This window comes from Miniopterus schreibersii (assembly GCF_964146895.1).
Source record: "Miniopterus schreibersii genome assembly, chromosome: 13".
NCBI classification, from domain to species: domain Eukaryota; kingdom Metazoa; phylum Chordata; class Mammalia; order Chiroptera; family Miniopteridae; genus Miniopterus; species Miniopterus schreibersii.
In genome coordinates, this window is record NC_138113.1 from 33,265,747 (window position 1) to 33,286,006 (window position 20,260).

The following is a 20,260-nucleotide window of genomic DNA, read 5'->3' on the forward strand; positions in this document are numbered from 1 at the left end:
ACTCATATTTGCACCTTTCTGCCAAGGGGGCTAAAATAGGAAGCCCAATAAAAGCTTTTCACAAGTTAGGTCAAAGAAATACAATATCCTAAAACCCAGTCTCCCCTAGATATTAAGATTCTACACATGAAGAGAATTCACATTTCTTTGAAAGAGTATTTTGATTCAAAAATCTAAAGAGACAGCCAAGCCCACAGCCAGCGTGGCTCAGTGTTTGAGCATCGACCTATGATCCAGGAAAGCGAGGTTCGTTTCTGGTCAGGGCACATGCCCGGGTTGTGGGTCTATCCCCAGCAGGGGGTGTACAGGAGGCAACCGGATCAATGACTCATCATTGATGTTTTTCTCTTTCCCTCTCTCTGAAATCAATAAAAACATTAAAAAATAGAGCCAAATCTGAAGGCCAATAATAAATGACTACTTTAGAAATATCCACAAATAATCCAATCATTCTAAAGAATTACATTTCTGCTTTATATCTCAGGATTTGGGAAATCCACTGCTGAGTTATGAAGATATGGGACAGAAAACAGCAAAGACTAAATGAAAAAAATAAATGCATGAAATGATCCCTATGGTAGAAATTTCTACTGAGCCCTTAGAAATAATTATTTTATGCATTGAATTCCCCTTTCCCCTCCCACCGCCCATGAAACAAAAACAATTGATGAACAGAATTCAGTTAAAGGGAATCAAAAGGGTAGACCTTGTGGAGGCCTGCCGTCAAAGCCTAGCTGTGTCAGTTGCACAGGAAGACACCCCTTTTCTTCCTATTACAAGCAATCAACATAATGGAACATTATGATTAATATCAGGTAGTGTTAACATCTTTAAAGAAAAAAAAATGATTGCATAAAAGCCAAATGTCATAGTGCATAAATTTAGCACCAAATCATTTGTAATTTATGTAAATCGAAGAATTCTTTACCTGTTGCTTTCTTTCTGTTCCTCTAATCATCTCATTTTTCACAAGACAAATTTGAGTTTTTAAAAATACTGTTGATAAATCAACTTAAACATTAGTAATGTCTGTCAGTATAAAAAGCAAAATTTACCAGGCAAGCAAACAGGCAAACACTGTTATGTTACTTAAGGTTAGCACTTTGAGGAAGTTCTGAACTGAATTTTTGCCCTAAAATTTACAAGATGTCAAAACTAATTAATATTTTAAAACTGTTAATTAACACAGTCTGATTTCAGAAACAGATGTGAACATGGCTACTTTCTGTTTTAACACAATGTATACCAAGTGGAAACCTTGTGCGTATTAAACAGAATGCCATGAATGGTATTTTGTTACGTTAATGCAGTTTAAAGAGAAGTGTGAATCATCAAGTCTAAAACAGTCAACACACATTTTGATCAACCCTTCTGTTCAAACTTAAGAAAAAAGGACATGGATTATAACATTTTCAACTGCAAATAAAAACTGAGTGCTGTCCCATTAAAAGCATTGGTACCACAGAGTAGGGTTTTACACTGCCCATACAACTTGGTGTTGGAGGCGTCTAGCCTGTATTATATTGATTACTTGCCCAAAATAATTCCTCTGATGTTATGTTTCATCTCTGAATAACATTCAGAATTTATGCTACTTAGATCCGTACACATATTCTAAAAAGAAAACAAAACAAACCAAAAAAAAAGCCACCTTGCATACTAGTCCCAATTACAAAGCTTCATAATTCTTAGGACTACTTGCAAGAATTAATTCTATGTTTAAGCCTAAATTTTGAAATAAGTTAACAATATTAAATGATTTGAGATAACAAATGCTCATACTAAAAATGAGATACCTTCCTCAAAGTTTATGACTGGAAGAAAAGAAGAAATAAATGGATTTTAAAAACCACTTCTTGCTTACTTTCGTGTTCATATTCTGTGAAAATTCCAAAATTGTGTCGACTCTTGTCCATGCATCAGGATGCTCCTTTAAATGTGTCAGTACTTCTTGAGCCATTCTTTGCTAAAATTTTATACAAGAAGAATTTTAAACTCACTTGTTCTTTTGAATCATTTATTAAAATGGTATTGAGCAAGGCACAAATCCTAAAAGGACAGTGATTCTACCAACTTTCAGAAACACTCAAGAAATAATTAGTCTTCATAGAAATAAAAATGTCTTCATTATCAATTAACTTCAATTAAAACTAGAAATATTCTTCTGAAATAAAATAGCCTTTTTGGGATAACCTGCTTTGTTATTCTCAAAATTGAACTTAAATCCAACCAATGCTAACAAAGATCTCCTCTGACATAAACAAATTCTCAGTACTTACAATTACCAAAAAGAGCAACATAGAAAAACTCATCTACTTAGATAAATTATATAATGGTATATCTGTTTTACAAGTCACCAAGATATCGATAACAAAATTTATCAACAAAAATGTATTGCAAGGGAAGACACACAAACTGGATCTAAATAATACTTACAAATCTCAAATGCCCACAGATATACATATATATAAAACATTAAGACCCTTAGACTTCTTAAATTTATTATAATGGAAAAATCACTCTCTGAATGTCCTCTAATTTCATATATTAAATCCTAGCTTCTTTTGAAAGCTTTGAGTTTTAAAAAATGTAAACCAAGCTGGCTAGCGTGGCTCAATGGTTAAGCCTCAACCTATGAACTAGGAAGTCATGGCTCAATTCCTGGTCAGGGTACATGCCTGGGGTTGCTGGCTTGATCCCCAGTAGGGGGCGTGCAGGAGCCAGCAGATCAATGACTGTTATCATTGATGTTTCTCTCTCCCCCCCTTCCTCTCTCTCCCCCTTCCTCTCTCTCTTTGAAATCAATAAAAACAAACAAAAAATGCAAACCAAGAAATAATATTAAACCTATGTAGCCATTATCTAGGATATGTCTGTTTTCTTTTAAACATAAAAGATGTAAAACTTATGGAAGTCACCTTTTATAAGTTTCTCCAGTGCCATTTTCCTTCCTTTGTTCCTTCTTTAGAGATAATTACTTTCATGAATTTGGTCTTTTCCTGTCCATACTTTCAGAGCACGTATATGAACTTCATAGAAAATACTTATGTAGCTACTAAATTTTATACAAATAGTATACTATATAGAAATCCTCCGGCAATTTGCTCTTTCCATTTGACAGTTCCCACCTCGCTCATCTTTACTGAGGTATGACTGAAATGGACAGTTTTAAAGATCTAGCCCTGTTGACATTATTTATCTAGTTTTTTAAACCATTATAGTTTTCCATATATAAACAAAGGCTGTTAATTCTATTAATAATGTTTTCTTTTTTCTAAGAAGCAACAGCTTAATCTTTTTTACTTTTAAAGGCCGGTTTGTAGCTCAACTGGATCCTCCTTAATTATCTTTTATCTATTTCTATCACAAGTTGTAAGCAAAAGCAAGCTTGGTGGTTTTAAAATTTGTCAGCCACCTCATAATCTTTAACTTAGCTTTTATTCCAACTTACAGAAAGAATCCTTATTCCTACTTTGGCTTTGATGTTGAGAATTCTTTTCCTCATGTAGCAGTTATAAAATCACATTCATGATTTTTCCAACTAATCTACCAGCAACATATACTGCTTATTGTTTTCTTTAAAACATTTGAGTTAAACTAAAGTTAGGTAGTGTTTCTGTATCCTGTCAATACCACCAGAACCCTCATGGAACTTAAAAGAAAAATCAGCTGCTGGGTTTCACCTGAGGGTCTGGGGCTAGAGCAGAGTGTAAGCTCGGAAAATATGATTTCATTAAGGACTGGTATCTTTAAAAGGGGCTATAATTGTGTTATATAACAATTGACAAAAGACAGAAAGAGGAGTGATGTGAGTTATCTAGGGCTAAAGCACATTTTAGCAGTGTTTTGATTCTCTCACTGAGAATCTCTAAGTAAATATTCACTTCCAACTAGACATAGACTTACATATAAATAGTAACAAATATCGAGACATAAAAAACCCATGCGTCATAAAAGTTATTTGGTCAAGATACTACTGTCTGATCTTTTGAAGTAATGAGCATTCTACATTTAAGTGAATATTCCCCACACTATCACCATTCATTTCAATCTCTGCATAAATCATGTTTCTTTTAGTTGTTCTTGCAGTTGTAATTTTACTCTCCAAAGTTAATTCTAGTATTTGTATCCTAGTGTCTTTATTTTGCCCTAAGCCCACTATCCTTATATAATACTCTTTTACTAACTTAAAACTCCAAAGGGGTTAAAAAGAAAACCAAAGAGGGAGAAAATCTGGCATCTCCCTGTTACTAACTGAATGGTTAAAGTATTCTAGTTGCTAAGCAATAGATTAAGAGTTCAAGACACTTAACACAGTATTGGAGAAAACACCTAACAATTCCGTATCTTTTTCCCCTGGCTGCCTACTTGGCTAAAAATAGAAAAATGCTTACAATAGAAGGTAGTCCTAATGTTACAGTGCTAAATATCCTACTATCCTCCCCCTATCTAAGTAAAAGTTCTGTCTATAGATTTTTAAAAGGCCATCTTTCTAATAATTTCTTCCCCTCCAAAGTTATATAGTCCTTTTTAAAAAGTTAGGATATCTACAGTTTAATTTACAAGCTTAATCAGTACAATTTCTAGTTGCCATTTTTAGCACATTATTTTATGAGATTAGGAAAAAATATATACCATATGTTAAAAACAATGAGTTTTGACATCACATATACTCAATCTTTATACTTCCAAAACTTCCAGAAGTACCCTTTAAACATAATTCCTTCTAAGTATCAGGCACTGTAACAGATGCTTTACAAACCTCATCATTAATCCTCCAATCTCTTGCAAGGTAGGTAATAGTTTGAAGATGAAAACTCGAGAGCAATGACTAGAAAACTTACTGGAATAAAATTAAGACAGCTAACCCATGTTTTCCATTACATCTCCCTACTTTTAATTAAAATAACACCCCCAAAGAGGTAGTTATAAAAAAATAGACTTAACTATAAGTTTAAAACATGATTTTTAGAAAAGGAGTTCTTAACCTTTAAGCACTAAACCTCAGTTTCCTTATCTATAACAAATATGTTTACTGATTATCTTTATGCATCTGATTTGTCACATGTAATCTAAACATTAAGTCCTTACTTTTGGGAAAGTTAGTTTTGCTTTTATAAATAGAAAATATTTATACTTTTCTAAACCTACTGTTAAAGTCAAATTTAAAACAAATAATTAAATCTCAATATTGTGAAACATTACTAAATATTACTAATTCTCAGTTATAAGCCTAGAAGAACACTGGTATCCATTTATTCATACTTTTAGATGCTGTAAACCAGGTTAAAAAAGGACAAAGATTAAACAGCAGCAGTAACTGAATGATGTGAAAAAATTAAATGCCCGTCTTGCTAATGGCTACAGATTTGCACTTCTAATATATTCAAAGTTGAGCCCAACTTTACTTCATGCATTTTAACCTTACTTTCATACTTTCTTCCAAAAGCAGCTGCTATCCATACATACATGTTAAAATGAAATGAAGCTTAAAGCTCCATGTTGAATGTACAACATGAGGAAACAGCTACATGACATGTGTGATAAATACAGATGGAGTAACTTTTTCAGGAATGCTTTTGGAGACAAGAACTCTGATTGACAGCCCCTAGGAGTATAAAACTGGACTAACAAGCTTACAAAAATCACTTCAGAGTAATTTTTCCATTCATATATTTTCATGGCCCCCTTTCCTTTAAAATTCTCTCTTATTAAGAAGATTTTTTTCTATCCAACAGAAAACTTTTACTCATTTGAAACTCTTTGAGATTAGCTCCACAGTGTAAAGTTTCAAGACAGTCCAGTTTCTTGTTAACATTTACATTTTAAAAACTTAAAGCCCAGCTGGCATGGCTCAGCAGTTCAGCATTCCCCTATGATCCAGGAGATCGAGGTTCGATTCCTGGTCAGGGCACAAGCCCGGGTTACAGGCTCAATCCCCAGCAAGGGTCATGCAAGAGGCAACCAAACAATGGTTCTCTCATCATTGCTGTTTCTCTCTCTCTCTCTCTCTCTCCCTCTCTGAAATCAATAAAAATATATTTTAAAATAATAATAAAATAAAAATAGTAAACTTACTAATTAAAACAAAACAAAACAAAACAGAACAAGAATGTTATTCCCCTCTAACCATGTCAAAGTAGAATCCAATTTCTTTCTCCAGACATTTTCCATTACAGTTAATATATAATTCCAAATCAATACAACCCATGGAATACTTTTTTTAAAGGTGATAATTTAAAACTGTATTCAAAATCCAATAACTTTGTTACACTGCAATGTTATAAAGTTTTGAACAGCTTACTTTACCTGGGCTCCTTCTCCGTGGTATAAGCAATTCACCACATTGTCTAAAAGGTTGATATCCAGTTTTTGGCTGAAATCAAGCAGCTGACGAGCTGCATGGTCTGCTAACATTGTCATAATTGCTGGCATAGATTACTGAAAATAAAGAGAAAAATTTTAAGATGCCTATGAAATTTTTATAGTATCAGTCAAAACTTTCTACTCAAGTTATTTTACTTCAACCATGCTCGCACAAATATTTTTAATGAGTATTTTTGAGACTTTACCTAAAAACTAATAGTAAAAGTAAAAAATTGTAGTTACTTAGCTACTCCATTGCCATACTAGTTATTAGACCATTCAACTCTTCTAGAGTCCAGAAAAACTGTATTGTTCTCTACTTGCATATATATAGTTACCCTAACCTGTTTTTAAAATGAACCCATGGCCTAAAAAAAAAATAAATAAAATGAACCTATGGCCTAAAAATTGATAGTTTAGTCATCGTCGTCATCATCATCATCACCCCCCCCCCAAGCTCATAAGCAGGTCTAGTTCAGCAAAAACTCACTTCCCCTCATTTCATGTTACCTTAGTTTTTAAGATATGCTGAAAAGACAGGAAGATGCTAAAAATTAAATGTGGTACACAAGTTTTGCTATTGTGTGTATCAATGATTAACAGGAACCACCAGTATAACAAATTTGATAACCTTAACCTCTATAAAAGGACTTAAGTTTCTACATGCAGTTAAACCATGTACATTTGTTTCTTTCAACCCTCAATGATTTTGGGGATTAAAATTACAACCATACAAGTTCCCTGAACATATGGTCTAGAAAAACACATTATGGTAACATGTCAAACAAGATTTTCTTTTCAAATTTCCAGGTATTCATCGGCAAGGTAAAAACTGTAAAGCTTGCCAACTATTTTCCAAATAAAAACAAATTCTAACACAACAGAAAATGAGCTTCACCTCAAAAATGTAGTGGCTAAAACCTACTGGTTCATATGCAATGTTATCCTTTTAAGAGGATTCCACCCAAGATGCTGGCACACATCCACATTTTTGTTGCCCAACATTATAAAGATCTTTCCTTTGCTGTTTCTTCAAAGCCAGTACCACTCAAGTTTGACTGGCTAAATCAGTATTCCTTAACATCTTTGGGTCAAGATGCCTTACAACTGGAGGGCATAATAACTCTTGCCAAATTAAAAAGCTCACAATTTTGTATACAATTACAGAAGGTGTGGGACAGTTTGAAAGTCAGGCATGAAACCTCAGGTTAAAAACTCTTGGCTTACTGTACTTAGACCCAACAAAGTCAGATGGTCATCTCCACTTCTCCCTCTCTTAAAACCTTCCAGGATCAGAAAATGGGTGGCTAATTTGATTATGTTTGAACAAACTAGCTTGATCAAATGTTTTATTTAATGATAATGTCAATTACAACAAATCATAAGTTGGTTAAATTAGGCATTATGTAAAAATCGAGGTATTAAGAGTTGTAGCATTTTTATTAACCTAAAGTCTTTTGGTCCATTAATGACAGTAAAACTGATGAGATTTCAAAAACTTTTATAGCAATTGTTAAATGTGTTTGTAATACAGAATACCTGGCATACACAACAAAAAATATTTGCTCCAAATATTAATGTAAAAAGAAATACGTTTCAAATAAATGTGTAAATTTCCTCCCTTCAAGAGCCAGACAATCCTAAAAGTTGAGGCTGAAAGCAATGTCCACAAAGCATCAAAATCTACATATCAAGTTTTCGATTTTTTTGGTTAAAGATTGAATGAACTAACCTATTTAGCTCTACCTACAATTTAATAGCCAAAACAAAAAAGAATAAAGAGACTCCAAAAAGTTTCATTTTCAAGTACATTGTTCTCAGAGTTGTCGGTGCTAAATTCTTGCAAAACACCAAGTTTAGAATAGAAGCTTGTGTTAAATACTTAAGTTTGCCATCTTTAGAATTAGCGGCTATCTTGGAAATGACCTACCTATTCTTGAACTGTATGGAGTACAGAAATGGCGGCTTTCTGGTCAATGCCAAGCACATTTAGTCCCCCAAATTAAATAGCTCCCAAAACATTCTTTCCACTAACAGCAGTGTCCCATACACTTACAATATACAACGAGACCGATAACAAATAGCCACAGCGAGAGAAGTGAAACCACAAACGCCCTTTTCCTAGGAATACTCAATCCTAAAATCCAAGCACTGGGTAACATACAAAGGGATTATCCAGCAATGTGGTGACTCTACAAGTGATTACCAACATACCTTCACTGCTACTTCAAACTCAAGAGGCAGACAGCTACCTACTGCCAGCTCCCATTCAAAAACAAGAAAAGCGTAACAGTTGGTTCATGATAACTACATAGTAGGTAAAAAATGAATTAAAAAAATTTTTAAAGTCGCTACAAGGGCAGAGACTGCTACCTTAGGTGTGTGGGACACTGCTTGCTTCATTCACTAGAAACACACCTCACTAAGGCCCGCCCTCCCCTATCTTCCCACCGGAGCGGATTTGCAGCACTTCTAACTATAGCACACTGGAGCACGCACTCACCCCGCCCATACTCGGAGGAGGCATAACCAGGCGCCCGAAGTTCACCGCCCCATTCTCTAGGCAGCATGGCCTCTGTATGATCAGAGGAGGTCCGGGCTGGGCAAAATCTTTAATGCTTCCTCTACTACACCACTTCCTCCCACTCACGCCAAATTAAAAGAAATCGCAATGAAGGAGAATTAGGGCATCATCCACTATAAAATACCAGCAGTAAAAATTCGATCACAACGAACTCAAGTCGCCGAAAACAAACTATGGCACGAAACCCCATTTGCAGATTCTTGAAAAACCAACCAACCTTTCCTACTTCTAATCCTACTTTGCAAATTAAACAAAGATTTTGAGTTCCCTTGCAGCATGAGCAGGGACACGGCAGCCCCTCCCTCCCCTGATCCCAAGCTCTCCACCGAGCGGCCACGTGATGCAGGCGGACGTTTCAATGCTGCTGCACTAAATATTTCTGGAAACTTCCACTCCTAATAATTTACAGAGATGTTCCTAAAATCACCCCAACTTCTCCCCAGTCCTTTGGACTGGGGAAGCCCTTCTACCCCCGCGCCGAGGCCCTGCTTCACTACCACGCTCCTCGCTTTCCTCCACCGTCACCCGCACACGCGAATGACCCAGCAAGCGCTCCCCTCCCGCGGCCGCCTCCCCGCCTCCATCTCCCAGTGGCAGAAGCGGCTCCATTCAATCGCAGGCTGCGCTGTGGGCCCGCCGCCGCCTCCCGGGCTCGCTTCCCGCGGCCGCCGCGCCCCACGCCAGCCTCCTCCCGCCCGGCCGCGCAGCCGCCCGGCCCCCGGCCCTGAAGACACAGTGGACTTACCCAGAGATTGAACCAACTGCTTCTTCCTTCCTTGTCGAGGGATTAGGGAGAGGGAAGGTGGGGAGAGGGGAGAGGGGAGGAAACCAAGGTGGGTTTCAGTTTTCCCACCTTAAAAATGGAAATTTTAAAAAAAGAGGTAAGGGGGGGGGAAAAAAAAAAAGCTCAACAATATTTACTATTCAGGAACACTTCACCCCGACACACACCCACCCGCCCCCCCCAAAAAAAGAAGGGGGAATTAATCTGAGGAATAAATGCTCCCGCCTGGCTAGGGGGTAAGAGGAGGGGGAGGGGAACGGGGTCAAGTCCCAAAGATCAGCCCCAAGGGGACCCTCCAGCTACAGGCGGCAGCAGGAGCGGCAGGAGTAGGGGTGTAGAGTCCACACGGCCGGGGGACGCTCTGCTGCCAGTTGCAGTCCGACTTCCCCTACCAAAATACGGCTCCCTCTCTCACGCGGCTCCGGCGCTGGGCCCCCCCCACCCCGGCTCGCCTAAACTTTCCCCCCTTCTCCTGCTTCTCAGCGACTGGTGGTTCCCCCCTCCCCCTCTGGGTGGTTGCACGGACTGCAGCAGCAAAGACTGGAACAAGCACCACCGCCGGGGCTGTAGCTACTGTTGCTCTTGCTGATGCTGTAGCTCCCGCTGCTCCTGCCGCGGCCGCTGCAGCCGCTTCTCCCCCTCCTCCTAGTGCCTCAAACTCGGAACCGGTTGAAACCGGTTCAGACTGGGAGATTCCATCTCGGTTGAGTTTTCAGCCCATGGCGCCGCGGAGCGTTTGGAACCTGGGCCTCCGCCCCCAGCCCGCCCGCCTATTGGCCAGTTCCAGCCACAGCCGCGCCATCAGCCTACCTCTTACTGGCCAGATCGCCCGTCAATCCCACCTCAAGTCTCCACACGAGCCCGCCGCTTCTGCCCCCGCCTCTTTCCAGCAGCGATTTGCCCGCAGAGTGGGGGAAGGGAATTGGGGCGGGTCGAAAAAGAGCGAGAAGGGGGGTGGAGGAGGAGGAGGTGGGACAAGTGTTGTGCCCAGCGGAGAAAAGAGCGAAGGGACGCCGCGAGGAGGATTGGCTCGAGAAGCCGTCAATCAAACGCAGCCCGCCCTCGACTTCCCGTTCCCCTCCCGCCGCTCCCCCTCCCAGGGCTTAGCCCGCAGGCCCGGCCTTTCCGACCTGCTCATTGGCTGGGCGCCTTTGGTGACGGAGAGGGTGGGGAGCAGCTCGTGAGCTGGTGGTGGCGCGAGTTTGAGCGCCGCGCGCGGCTCAGCTCTTTCGGCTCCCAGGACCCGCGGCGGCCCGCCCCCGCCCCCGCGGCTCCCGCCAACCTGCGGGGCCCGAGCCCGCCGGGAGGAGGGCCCGCCCCTCGAGTGGGGGCTGCGCTGTGAAAAGGGAGGGCGCGCCCGGTTGTTTTTATAATCGGGGAGAGCGTGGAAAAAGCGAAAACAGCATGCCTGGCCCGAGTGTAGGCCCAGACCTCTCTAATGTGTTTCAAAGCCCTAGGTTTGGGACCTGGAGTTGAGGGGACAATAACCGTGAAGGAGGGTGAGGTGAGGTGTGGGGGCGTTAGCTTTTGGCGCCTTGTGATCTCAGAGACCTGGGAAAGATACTTAGACTAGTTCTTGGGCAAGTCCTCAGGTTGTAACGGGGTGTCTCCCCGGTCTGGAATTTGGCTGCTTCAACTAACCCTGTGTTGTAGAATTGTGCACTTAAAACCTGTATAATTTTGTTGAGCAGTGTCACCCCCAATAAATTTAATAAAAAGGAAAAATAAAAACAACCAACTCTTCCTAAAAACTACGACTGTAATCCCGATAATTGGTATAACATCAGGTATTTTTTGCGGGTAGGCTTGCAGGCCAAGTGCCTCCCACCAGGTGCCCTTGGTGTGGCACTACCCTGGGTTTTTCTTTTCAGCATAGCCGTCCTTCACATGCTTCACCACCACCAAAGGGTGTTTTCTTTGCAAGTCACATGCACGTGGCCTTCACATGGTTGCCTCTGATTTGTCCCCAGGTGCCCTCCAAATCAGCTTTACTGATTGTTATTTGCTTAAGAAACAGCAAGCAGCCCACCCAAATTGTATGGGCCCGTTGTGCCACCAAGAGGTTGGTTGATAAATGGTTTATTAAATCAACACAATTTTCTTCAGCAAATCTTCACTCGCAGTAGACAATGACTAACACCAAAGCGCCCTTCAGAATAACGCCATTAAGAGAAACCCAACAACTTAACGCCTAGATTTACCAAAATGATAATTGGATGACTTTCAGACCTAAGATTTTTATTCATAGCCTAACTGAATAATATCAAACCATAATGTATAAAATATAAATGTACACTGATCATAGGGAATACTTATATTCTATTACTAGAAAAACTGGGGCTGTCCTGTGTCTTAAAAAGTTTTTTCATCCGCATTTTTAGCTTTGACCAAGATCCTGATTTTTTAGAAGGGAGAACAATAGGAATAAAAACGGACTGGGGGTGTGTGTGTTTGTGTTCTTTCTACTAGTTCACATTGTCTCTCACAACACAATAACGTTCATCAGCCCTAGTCGATTTGGTTCAGTGGTTAGAGTGTCAGCCCCAGGACTGTAAGGGTCCTGGGGTTTGTTCCAGGCCAGTTGGGCTGGGGAGGGCGGCAACCAATTGATGTCTCTCACATCGATATTTCTCTCTCTCTCCCTTCCACTCTCTCTGAAAAGCAATGGAAAAAATATCCTCGGGAGAGGATTAAAAACAAAAACAAAATTAGAGAAACAGAAACGCATAAATTCCTTTCTATCACATGTCATATATTATTATTTTTTTAATGTTTTTATTGATTTAGAGAGATAGGAAGGGAAAAAGAGAGAGAGCAAACGATCTGTTATCTCCTGTGTAACCCGAAACCTGGGCATGTGCTTTGACCTGGACTCAAACCGCTGACCTTTGGGGTACACTGGAGGACACTCAACCAACTGAGCCACACCAGCCAGGGCGTGTATTTCTATTTTTTTTAATTATTTTTAGTACCCACTTCGGCAGCACACAATACTAAAATTGGAACGATGTAGATAAGATTAGCATGGCCCCTGCACAAAGATGATATGCAAATTTGTGAACTGTTTAAAAAGTACTTTAAAATTAATAAGTAATACATGATCAGTGTTAACAATTCAAACAATAGAGCAAGAATTATCTGCGGTAAAAAGTAAAAATCCCTTTCTTATGCCTTCTTCATTTCTTTTTCCTGTGCAGAGATAATCATTATTTAGGGTGTGTTCTGTATGCTTTGAGATATTTTCTATCCATTTACGAGTATATTTGCTTTGTGTTTTGTTCAACGTATATGACATCATATTATGCATATTGTTCAGTGACTTGCTTTTTACTTAACAAATCAGAATATATAAATCCACCTCATCTTTTCAATACCATAAATCATTCAACCATTCCCCTATTGAAGACAATTAGTCTATTTCTGGTTATTTCAGTTGGCGTGTGTATGGGAGGCAAGTGATCAATGTTTCTCTCTCTTCCCTCTCCCTTTCTCTCTCTCTCTAAAATCAATAACAACATATCCTTGGGTGAAGATTAAAAAAAACAAAAACGGCCCAGCCAGGCGTGGCTCACCAGTTGAGCATCAACATAGGATCCCGAACATCATGGTTCAATTCCCTGTCAGGGCACATGCCCAGGTTGCAGGCTCAATCCACAGTGAGGGGCATGCAGGAGGCAGCTGATCAATGGCTCTCTCATCATTGATGTTTCTCTCTCTCTTTCTCCCTCTTTCTTCCTCTCTCTGAAATCAATAAAGATACATTTTTTTTAAAAAAGAGCACTTGAGCTGAACATATCATGAGTCTGACTTACTGGTATATTCATGTATTGAGCACAAATTCATAATCCCATGGGCTTTTTCTTCCAATGAACCTTGAAGGCATGTTTGTGACTTTGTAAACCCTGAAAGGAAGCACAGGAGAAGAATTTCTTTGTGCATATCTTATATGAAGTTGTTTTTCTATTTGCTTTTAAAAAATACTTTGTAAAACAGTATATCACATCACACCCTAAGATTTCAAAAAAATTGCCAATGTAACTTGAACAACATTAAAATTGTGTATGATGCTGAAGCATGCAGGTGGGAGAGAAGGAATACTCTTTTCAAGAAAATAATTGACCTGAGAAGGCATAGTCCAGGTTACAAATTTATTTCTATCAACGTCCATTATAATGTTGAGAATGTTTATGGAAAAGTATGACTACACTATCTGTGGACCTAAGACCTGTGTGTCCACTACCTCAGTGAATATCTATGTGGAGTCTATGAAACCTCAAATCAGTCAAGAGCAGAATCAGCAATTACCTGAAAGTGAGTTGCTGCCTTTTTGAGAACATAGTAAAAAAGCATCTGACAAAGGGGGCTAAGTCTAGGAGTTATAGTTTGTCTGAGAAGTGTATACAGTTCTAGTAGGTGACATACAGCAATGAGCCTCTTACTCTTGGAGGAGTGAGAAATGAAGTACCATTTAACTAAGATTATTCTCAAGCAGGACAGGGGAAGCCAAAGTTTTTTTGCTGAAGTATTTCTAAGCCAAAAGTAAAAATAATGATCAGGGGCTTGGAGTCCGCATATATAAAAAGAAAAAAGGATGAGTTAGAAAAAGTAAAGTTGGTATCTGTGGGTTGGAAAGATATGCCACTTCTTTCCCACATAAACATACCATTATCTATTAGGCAATGAGAGTCAGAAAAAATGAGTAAAATAAAAGGAAATAAGAGGTGACACTAATCTATTCATTCAACCAATATTATATTGAGAATCCACTGTTCTAAGTGCTGAGCATTCGAGGGAACAAATCCTACAAAAAATCCCTGCTTTCACTAAGCTTTCAGTTTAATGGAGGACGCTGGAAGTAAGTCAGAGAAATGGCGTTTTGTATGGTGACAAGGTTAAAAATGAATAAGGGTATTGGAATAGGGAGCTGGGAGGTGGTGCAATTTTTGATAGAGTGGCTGGGGAAGGTGTCACCTAGAAGGTAACATTCAAGAAAAGACCTGAAGGAGATGAAGGAGGTAGTCCTTGCAAGTATTAGGGAGAAGAGCTTTCCAGTCAGATGGAAAAATAAAGGCTCTGAGGCAGGAGCATGTTTGGTGTGTTATTTACAGAGTTGTGCTAGATAGAGCCAGCTTGATTGACTACTGGGAGACAACTATTAAATTTTCAGGAATTTTGCAAGCTGGTTGTCAAACACAGCCATTATAAAAAAATAAATTATATTAAATAAATTATATTAAAAACAAAGGTAATAAATACTCAAAATTCATCACTTCTTAATTATATGATTACACTTTATTATTTACATCAATGGTGTTTGTGTAATGGAAATACTACATAATGACCGGCTCCGTGATTGGTGACATCACATTGGTAGCTTGAAATAGGCCATAGTGGGGGTACTTATACCATGGAAGTCAGCTGAAATTCAGGACTGTTTCTCCTGAGAGCCTGTCGTTAAATCTGTATCAGCACACTGCTGTGTGTTAAGGACTATCAAGCAGGCCGGAGTTGTGGTCAGAGCTAACTGAGCAAGAGGGAGAGGGTCTCACTGTAAGCCACTGTAAATGCTCTTGCTTGTTTTCTCAGTGATATTAGGGAAATCCAAGTGTTTGAACAGAGATGTGAGGGCTTGACCTGACTTCAAATTTTAACAGGATCACTCTAGATGTTGAGATGAGAATAGCCTGTGGAGCAAGGGTAGAAAAAGGAAGACCTGTTAGGAGATTGTATTAATCCAGGGATTGGAACGGTGAAGTTATCATTTTCTGAGACGTGTTGCAGGAGAAACAGGTTGTGGGGAAGGGGGCAGAATTAGGATCTCAATTTACCATCACCCATAAATTCCTTAAAGTCAAGGGTTTTGTGCCAACTTCTTAGTTATGCCTAATAAATACTTGTTAGATTCAAGAATTAATCTTTCTTTTTGGCTTTTGTATTCAAAGAAGTCCTGAAAATTAATATTGATGAAAAGATGTTGCAAGATGTAAAATTCTGTGACACAATGACTCTGAATAGGAGGAAAGCTACTAGATGCCACTCTGAACTAGGCCTATTTTACTTCTTTTAATTCTCACCACTGAGTAGGTCTGACTCTTTGCCCTGCATCTTTCTGCCTGCCTGGTGCTCTAGTTGTCTGATCACAAGAAGAGGTTCAGGTATTATCAGCATTAGTAGAAAACTTAAAAGCAGACAGAATAGTAATATATTATCCAAATTTGACAATATTTTATCAAATTTCTATTTCAAAGCCTTATTCTCATATAATAAACTAAATAAAATAAATCCTAACAACAGTAAAAAAATGTTAAATCATATGCTCTGACGTTAGAAGAAATGAAGAACCTAGCAGTTAGTGGATCTATTTCAGTGATTCTCAACAAGGGGCAATTTTGACCCTAAGGAGACATTTAAGCAATCAAACATTTTCTCACAAAACAACAGTTAGCAATGTCAGAATTAAACAGAGCACATTATAAGCCCAGGTAGATCAGAAGGTGAAGGTAGTAATAAAAATAAGTATAATAATGCCTAACACAAAATCCAGTGCCTTAGGTTTCTGGGTTCATGCTTTCACTGCTACAGCTAGAAAAGGCTGGAGGCAAGTCAATGGAGTTCATCACTCAATTGTGTCAGAAGAATTTGTCCATCCTTGTCTTATAGTAGCATCAGTTCTGATGCTAGAGAAAGATACAAAAACAGGAAACCTAGTCCTCAAAGTAAGTAAGCCCATGACAGAGAAGCAAGGGGACAGTTGGAAGTTAACAAAGCTCCTGATCATCTGTCCATCAGGAGTTCATCTATCTCCTATACCTCACTGAGAATGTAGGCAGCAGCCTGTTTAGCTCCAGGCCTCCTAAGTACTTCTGTTAAGGAGCTCAGTTGGGCCATCTGAACCCTCTGACTGAATTCTCTAGGTAGATATGAGTGCCCTTCTATAGCCTGGGAAGAAGAGAAGAGCAGGGCTTCCCTTCTCTCTCCATTAAGGCCTCACTAGAGAGAACCCAAAGGGTTGTGGGCAGCCCTAAGGCCATTAGGGCGCTCCTAGAATTGTCTTCTAGTCTCTGCCTTTAGAGACACAGAACTGCAAACAGGGACAGGTGCTATTTCTCCCTTCTGGTTTTTCTCACAAATGAATGGGGTGGGGTGGGGTGGGGAGAATGGTTTCAGGCATTTACACTTTAGTGGGAATGAGAACTCTGCAAGCATATTTCTTATGAGATCAGGGTAGCTAAGGGAAGAAAAGAGGACCGCTGAAAAGGCAGAAAGAGGACCAGTAGGGAAGACAGAGTAAATGGTGCTTCAAAGACAAACTTTGCCTGTTGTAGAATCTAGAGAGAGAAGTGGAAACTCATGCAGACCTGAGATGGCATCTGGCAGAATGTTACAATGAGGTTCTTGGTAGGAGGGCATAAGAGAATTTGCTTTTATTGGCCCCAGCAAACATGAAATCCCCAAGGTCTCGTGTACAACATAAACTTCATTGGTTGTTGAAGACTGCAGTCAAACCACTTATACTGTGGAAATAACTGGCATACAGAAAAACTTACAAGGTTTACTTGAGGGTCAGAACTGCCTTCATTTGTGAATTCCGCATCTGTGTTCCAAATTCTGCTCCTACAGGAGATATATGGCTCTGTAGTAACCCTTCAGTGGAGAGAGATACATTTCAGCTGTACAAAGTGGGTTTCACAGGATCAAATAATATTCTTATAAATGTCACATTTTTTTAAAAATGGAGATACAAAATGGAACAGTGAAAAGTGTCTGAAAGCAGGAGATCCAGGTTCTCCTCCTAGTTCTGCCCTTAATAAAACAGACAGAGCTCTTCACCATCCATGAAGTGATTGCACTGTTAAAAGGTTCCTAAAGTCCTTTCTGACAACCCTGACTTCTGGGTGTTCCTTTCTTTTGAAGATTAGAGCAGATAAATAGAAGTACAGAATTTTTTTTTATTAGGGATTTTGTCAATGTGTTTGCCTTAAGGAAGCATTCTCTATACTTATTCAGATATTCATTTATTTAACTAATATTTTAAGGCCCCCCATGTGACATGTACTGTGCTGGGGCTGGGGATACAATAAGGAAAACCTTTTACTTCCCTTGACATAAAAAGACCAAATGATACAAAAATTTTCTTTAGATGTGATTATGCCTGTAATTGGATCTACTGTGTAGTAGTTTCTGACTAATCGCACAGTTTCTTAAATTTGAACATGTTAACTTTGATAAGTGGGGGTTAATTTACTTATATTGTTGGCTTTTTTAAAATATCAGGGAGTTATTTTCATTGAAGGATGTTGGAAGAGGTATTTGAAGATATTTAAGAGTCACTTGGTCAAAAATATTTATTGATAATCTACTCCATGCTAGATTCTGTTGTAGGTGGTGAGGATATGGTAGGGATATGGTGAGTTTATTAAAACAGGAGAAATTTAAAGCATGCATTTATGCAATTTAAACTTTCTTAGCATGCTAGCCAATGGCCTCAGCTTTATAAAGCAGCCCTGAAATTTTTCAGGTGATTTTTTTTTTTCCAATTCAGAACTGTGTTTGCTTATTTAAGCAATCTGTGACAAATTGTCGCTTTACTAGCCATGCTACTAGAGTGTTGATTTTAAAAAACAAATGTGACCTTGCTAGTCTTCCTTCTACTCTCCAGTTCCCCATCGGTCCCTTACACTTTTGAAAATCCTTCGGCGGCTCCCAATTTTTTCACAAGAAAAGAAACCCCAGCTCCCTAGCATGTCATGTAAGGCCCTCGGTGACTGGGCCCTGCCTCCCCCGTCCTGCTTATGCTCGGAGGCTAGCACACCGTCCACTCAGACCACACAAACTGCCATTCCGTTACACATGCTGCTTCTTTAATCCAGACTACTCTTCATCCCTCCCTCCCTCCAGCCCTTCCCTGATTTCCGGAACTGGGTTTATCTGTGACCCCCGCAGTCCTGTGCCTGCATCCATCCTGGGACTTGCCCGCTGCAGTACAATGGTCAGCTTACACATCCAGCCCCTGACTACAATGGGAAATGTCAGAATGGTGTACAGAGCTGGGCACAGAGACACCCTTAATAAAAGATGCTTTGAGTGAATAAATGAATTAATGAGCACGCATCTACAAATGACATTCCAAGTAGGGAGGATAACATGAGGAAAGACACGCATGGTGAATTAGGGACTCTGAAAGGAACTCGGAATGGCTGAAAACATATTTGAAGAAAGCAAGTGGCTAAAGGTGGGACAAAGGAGAGAAGCAAGCCCAGATCCAGCCACTTTGACAATTTAGACTTGATCCAGCGGACAATAGTGAGTCATCAAAGGGTTTTAGGAAAGGGAGTGATTCGATTAGCATTTTAGAAAGCACACTGTGAAGAATAGATTTTGGGACAAAGATATGTTAGAGGAAACCAAGGAAGAGCTGGTGGTGGCCTGAACTAATGTAGCAGCTTTGAGGATGGCAGGAAGTGGAAAGATTCAAGAAATGTTAAGGGGGTAGAATTATCAGAATTTGGTGGTTTGTCTGGTATACATCTTCCCTTCCCAACCAAGTGATAAACTTCTGAAGAGCAGGAACTCTGCAGTATATGTCTTTGTATTCCATTAAGTTACCTATGGTGCTTATCTATAGATTAGGTATTCAGTAAATATTTGTTGAATTAATAGATGAATGAATGAATGAATGAATGAATGAATGAATGAATGAAACTTTAATGCTATACACAAGGTAGAACTGAAAAATCCTTACTCTTAAAAACAAAGCAAAACAAATCTGGCCAGGTAGCTCAGTTGGTTGGAGCGTCATCCCGATGTGCCAAGGTTGTGGTTTGATGGTTTGATCCCTGTTCAGAGCAAGTGCAGGAGACTATCAATGAGTGCTAGAGGGGTGGAACAACAGATCAATGTTTCTTTCTCTCTCTCTAAAAAGAAAAAAAAAAAGAAAAGAAAATCAAAACAAAACGAACATCATACTCACACAATTTACCTTTACAAAGTCACTTTAGGCCTGAAAGATGACAGAAAAGGCTAGCTTGGTGGAGTGTTCCTGTTGTCAAAAAAGGAAACAATAGCCTGGCCGGGCATGGCTCAGCAGTTGAGCATTGACCTATGATCCAGGAGATCAAGGTTCAAGTCCCAGTCAGGGCACATGCCCGGGTTGAGGGTTCAATCCCCAGTGGGGGACTTGCAGGAGACAGCTGATCAATGACTCTCTCATCATTGATGTTCCTGTCTCTCTCCCACTCTCAAATCAATAAAGATTTTTTTTTAAAAGGAAAATATAACCGTGGCCAGTGTGGGTCAGTTGGTTGAAGCATAGTCCTGCACACTGAAAGGTTGAAGGTTAGGTTCCTGGTCCGGGCACATGTCCCCACCTGTGGGATCCTGTGTGGGAGGAAACCAATTGATGGTTGTTTCTCTCTTTTTCTCTCCCTCTCCTTTCCTCTCTTTCTCAAATCAATAAAATCCTGTCTTCCAGTGAGGACTAAAAAAACAGGCAGACATAATCAATTTATAAAATTTCCTATTATAAG

General features: G+C 39.6%; 1 protein-coding gene across 3 annotated transcripts in view; it reads right to left on the minus strand.

Moving 5' to 3' along the window:
- XPO1 (exportin 1) overlaps window positions 1-10,502 on the minus strand; it is a 39,993-nt gene extending 29,491 nt beyond the window's left edge. Inside the window, exons 1-3 of one of the 3 annotated variants that reach the window (XM_081155775.1) lie at window positions 9,696-10,502; window positions 6,310-6,441; window positions 1,865-1,966 (exon numbers count right to left, since the gene is read on the minus strand). In XM_081155775.1, the coding sequence (XP_081011901.1) occupies window positions 1,865-1,966; window positions 6,310-6,435 (228 nt within the window). In that variant the 5' untranslated portion in view covers window positions 6,436-6,441; window positions 9,696-10,502. Of the gene's footprint in view, window positions 1-706; window positions 771-928; window positions 948-1,864; window positions 1,967-6,309; window positions 6,442-9,695 lie in introns of those variants that run through there. The other 2 variants (XM_081155776.1, XM_081155777.1) reach the window with 2 other exon arrangements.
- Between the last annotated feature and the right edge of the window lie 9,758 nt (window positions 10,503-20,260).